The sequence below is a fragment of the Limulus polyphemus genome, unplaced genomic scaffold, assembly GCF_000517525.1.
Source record: "Limulus polyphemus unplaced genomic scaffold, Limulus_polyphemus-2.1.2 Scaffold8963, whole genome shotgun sequence".
In the NCBI taxonomy this organism is placed as follows: Eukaryota; Metazoa; Arthropoda; class Merostomata; order Xiphosura; family Limulidae; genus Limulus; species Limulus polyphemus.
In genome coordinates this window covers 21,960-27,103 of record NW_013674573.1, presented here as the reverse complement: position 1 = coordinate 27,103, position 5,144 = coordinate 21,960, and the positions used below count along the sequence as shown (strand labels likewise).

Below are 5,144 nucleotides of genomic sequence, written 5' to 3'. Positions count from 1 at the left end.
GGTTACTTGACATAACAGATTCAAAATAAATGTGTGCATACTTGACATAACAGATTCAAAATCTTTGTTCTGCATTGTAATTTCTGTGTATGCTATTCGACCTTGACTATGTTTTTGTGGTTTTGCTAGAGCAATATCTCGAGCAGTCTCAGCCATTTTGTGTTTTCGTGCACACGGTTTGTGGTTGTGAAAGTGATACAGTGTTCAGTGATTCTCTACTAAGTCTAGATTGTAGAAGACTGATCCAGATTCCATAAGGTCTGTTCTGTGCTCAGCATATGAAATCAACCACCTCTTCATTTCAGTGTCGAGAAGAGAGATGATCTTTTGTGAACTAAAGGCTGAGGAAATTCAGCACTTCAGTGTCATACTCAGAAAGAAATCCAAGATAAGAAAGCAGAAATCTCGTGGGGGATTACTTCGGGTCAGTACCCTATAACTACAATGGCCACAGTGATGAAGCTAGGCTATTCCCATCTGATTCTGCTTCAAAACATTCATGTGAGACTCCCACACCTGAAGACCAGACTGACATACTACAGAACATCCACTGTAACATCTTCACTGCTAGATCACTTGAGAATTTCCCACAACATTACTAAAGTAAGCCCTGATGTTTCATACTTTACACTTTGTAGACTCATTTCTGTTGCACATTACACATACATACTGCATTAAGTGATAGTATGGTACAATGGTAGTTATAAGCCTGTGTGTGCCACCTGTCAGATAAATGAGGAGGAGAGGGTGTGAGGAAATTTTATGAGTATTATGACCTTGAAGGTGAGAATGATTTCATCTTTTTAAGGTTATGGACTGACAAGTCTGACACTAACTTTGATTTAGATTAAAATCTAAATGGTTTTAATGTCCTTGTTGGGCAAATGGCTTATTTATCATATAAATTTATCAAAATAATATAAAGTCTGACCACATAACACCAGCTTTAACCCATAACCTACCAGGCCATTTTGTCTTATCATGAGGCAAAATCACGTTTGTTTATTGGAAAAATTATAGAGAACTTATCTTCCATTGGATTTCAGGTAGGAAAGAAACTGATCCACAATTGTTAGGGTTAAGAACTATCGAGTAGTGAGTACATGGTGAATTAGGCTTAGCACTTCGAACTGAAAGAGTTTTTGATTTCTTATAGTCTTTTACATTTAAATTTGTAGTTTTAAGTTCAATAATTTAGTGTAATTTTATGTTTAATTCATAATAATAATATGATTCAGTATTTAGAATGATAAACTTGTGTGAGTTGTACGTAGTACTACTAGTACCAGTATCAAATAAGAATTTTATATTTTTTCTTCTTACAATCTTTACTTTGTAGTAAGACCCACATTCCTGTTGTTGTTGCTTTATAATTAAAACAGTCTAACTGATATATATAAAGGTTATTCTAATATTTTGCAAATGGTTTAAAACTCAGTGTACAAGTGACAACAATAAAACCCATATGTTGGTTGTGAAACAGGCTAAATATATTTGTCTCAATAATACAGGGAAGCTATGACATTCTCACAGTTGGGGTCTCGATACACTGAAGAGCTTATGTTTCGAATTCCAGTATAAATCTTGTCAATAATGAGAGGAATGTGACCAGGACTAATGTTTTAAATGCTGTAAAGTAATTTTCTTTGTAATTTATGGTGTCTGTATCATTTGGTAATCTCTTGTAACAGGATGTATCAAGTAACTAGGGTCAGGTGGTGTTATTCAAGCCACCTGTATGGTAAGCTATTACATACATTCACCAGCAATGGCAATTAGTTTTGTCTGTATAGTGAAACAACATACAAGGACATATGTTGAAATAAACTTGTTTGAAAGTTCAAAGAAATGATATTCAAGTACTGAAAAGCTTTCTAACTATCATATCAAGATCTTTTTCCATTCAATAGAATGGCAGAACTGGAAAAAAGATTTTCTACAGGTACAGAAATTGCACTCTTGGTGAGAGCAACTTTTGCAAGTGGAGCGAACGAGGAAAATGTTTCTTTCTTGTCTTTCCAAAATTCCAATGGAAATGTGGCTGTCCAGATACTTTTTCACTTGTTCTATCAAGTAATCTTGGCCACCAATGTACTTCTTACACTGCTTTTGAAGTATTTTCCACAGGTTACTTTGAGGTTCTTCATTTTCCAAGTCCACAATGTGCTCAGAAGATTCTGAACTGGAGGTTGGATTTCCGTACACTATCATGCCTGTTGATGCTCACTCTCGTTCAGTCCAGCGCAGGCGCATTTGAACATTATTGTACCCTTGCTCCTTACAAGGCAAGTGCCTTTTATTAGAGCCAACTTTCATAACTACTTTATACTGATGTAAATGTTGTCTGTCATTACCACAGTCCACAAATTAAAAATGTTGTCTGTCATTACCAGAGTCCACAAATAAAAATGTCTGTCATTACCAGAGTCCACAAATAAAAATGTTGTCTGTCATTACCAGAGTCCACAAATAAAAATAATAACTACATCACAGGATTTAATTTACTATTTTTAGATGAAAATATTTATTTTATTACATGTATTTCACAGAACAATAGGATTGCAAGGTGGTGGGGAGGGTTTCAAAAGATGTATCAAGTGGTTCTTCTCGTGGTTTTATTTTGTCAGTACAATCACAATTCTGATTTTACAGACTTCATAATGAAGACAATTAAAAAAGTCTCACAAAATTTAAGACAGATGTAGTCATACAGATACAGAAGTTAGTATATGAGAAATTTGTTACAAAGTTAACTAACTATGAAAGTGCTTGGGAATGTCATTTCTTAGGCTTGTAGGATGATTCCTTCTCTCCCTGTATTATTAGTTGACAGCAAGTCAGATGTTAAAATTATCAACTTTGTTATTCGTTAACTTCATAACTAGTTGATGAGTCGGTTGACAAGTGCTCAAGTCAGTCATTAAGAACTTAGCAACTGATTCTGGGGACAAACTATGACATCCAGCCCATACCTGTTTTTCTACTGTCATGTTGTATGTGATGTACACATGGTTATACCGTCACGTTGTATCTAATGAATCTATGTGTATACTGTCATGTTTTGTCTAATGCCCTTATGGTTATACTGTCATGTTGTATCTAATGTATCTGTGGTTATACTCTCATTCTATATCTAACATAACTATAATTATACTGTCACATTCTATCTAATGTAGCTATGATTATACTGTCATGTTGTATATAATCTACCTGTGTTTCTACTGTCATATTGTATCTAATGTATCTATGGTTATACTGTCGCGTTGTATCCAATGTATCTATGGTTATACTGTCACGTTGTATCTAATGTATCTATGGTTATACTGTCACATTGTATCTAATGTATCTATGGTTATACTGTCACGTTGTATCTAATGTATCTATGGTTATACTGTCACGTTGTATCTAATGTATCTATGGTTATACTGTCATGTTGTATCTAATGTATCTGATTATACTGTCATGTTGTATATAATCTACCTGTGTTTCTACTGTCACATTGTATCTAATGTATTTATGGTTATACTGTCACGTTGTATCTAATGTATTTATGGTTATACTGTCATGTTGTCTCTAATCTACCTGTGTTTCTACTGTCACATTGTATCTAATGTATTTATGGTTATACTGTCACATTGTATCCAATGTATCTATGGTTATACTGTCACGTTGTATCTAATGTATCTATGGTTATACTGTCACGTTGTATCTAATGTATCTATGGTTATACTGTCACGTTGTATCTAATGTATCTATGGTTATACTGTCATGTTGTATCTAATGTATCTATGGTTATGCTGTCACGTTGTATGTGATGTACCCATGGTTATACTGTCATGTTGTATGGGATGTACCCATGGTTATACTGTCATGTTGTATCTAATGAATCTATGTGTATAGTCATGTTGTATCTAATGAATCTATGTGTATACTGTCATGTTGTATCTGATCTACCTGTGTTTCTACTGTCACATTGTATCTAATGTATCTATGGTTATACTGTCATGTTGTATCTAATGTATCTGTGGTTATGCTGTCACATTGTATCCAATGTATCTATGGTTATACGATCACGTTGTATCTAATGTATTTATGGTTATACTCTCATGTTGTATCTAATGTATCTATGGTTATACTGACAACATTAGTTATTATTGATCATCTTTTGTTTTAGAACACATTTGTCAAAGTCAAAACTGAACAAAGTGTTGATTCAACAAATGATGACATTATTTCCAAGTTCAGTGAGAGTGATGATGAAACTGTTGATTGTTCACAACATGATGTTATGAGTGTGAAAAAAGAAATTGAACCAAAAGAAGAGTTTCAACAAATTAACTCTGAGTTAGAAGGTTTATCAGGTGAGTGTAAACTTCAATAACTCTATCCATTAACCATGTGATGGTAGACATACTAGTAGAAAAATTTTGTAACTGTATCATATTAATTGTGTTAAATAATATTAATAATGTACAGTTTTTATAGAATAAAGTTTGTAACACAGTAGTTTTCAGAGTTTATCTAGAGTTATATTAAATTTGTTCAGTTATGCTCCTGGTTACAAGGTCTTTAAGTAAATGTCAAGCCTACTCTGTTGTCACTTTAGTTAAGCTTCATTTATTAATTCTTTCACTACAAGCAGGTCAAAGTGTGCATGTCAAGATTTTCGAGATAGTTACATTCAAAATTAAATTTTACTACATTATTATCATTGTATATGAATAAATTTGGTATCAAAATGTAACAAGTAAATGTTATGTTATGTAAGTTTTAAGTTCTAATAAGGGAATATTTTAAAAAATAGCCACTTTCTGCTCCTTCTACCATATATCTGATTCTCCTACTTTCTTATGCTTGTAGTGAATGTTACCATTACCTTATCTTTACATCTGATATTCCATTTCACGTTTCTTCCTTGATTTTTTATTCACTGTCTGCTCATTTCTTCCTAGGACTTGGACATGAGATCGTACCTTTACTCCTCCATTTCTTCCTAGGACTTGGACATGAGATCGTACCTTTACTCCTCTATATCTTCCTAGGACTTGGACATGAGATCGTACATTTACTCCTCTATTTCTTCCTAGGACTTGGACATGAGATCGTACCTTTACTCCTCCATATCTTCCTAGGACTTGGACATC

At 33.5% G+C, this 5,144-nt stretch overlaps 1 protein-coding gene across 3 annotated transcripts in view; it reads left to right on the top strand.

Annotated features, from left to right (window-relative positions):
- Positions 1-5,144, top strand: part of LOC111083300 (gastrula zinc finger protein xLCGF3.1-like) — a 9,953-nt gene that overhangs the window by 1,749 nt on the left and 3,060 nt on the right. For all 3 annotated transcript variants that reach the window (XR_002608933.1, XM_022379728.1, XM_022379727.1), the window contains exon 2: positions 4,175-4,361. Coding sequence is in view for 2 of the 3 variants with exons in the window: in XM_022379728.1 (XP_022235436.1) it covers positions 4,289-4,361 (73 nt within the window). In the remaining variant the exon portion in view is untranslated. The remainder of the gene's footprint in view (positions 1-4,174; positions 4,362-5,144) is intronic.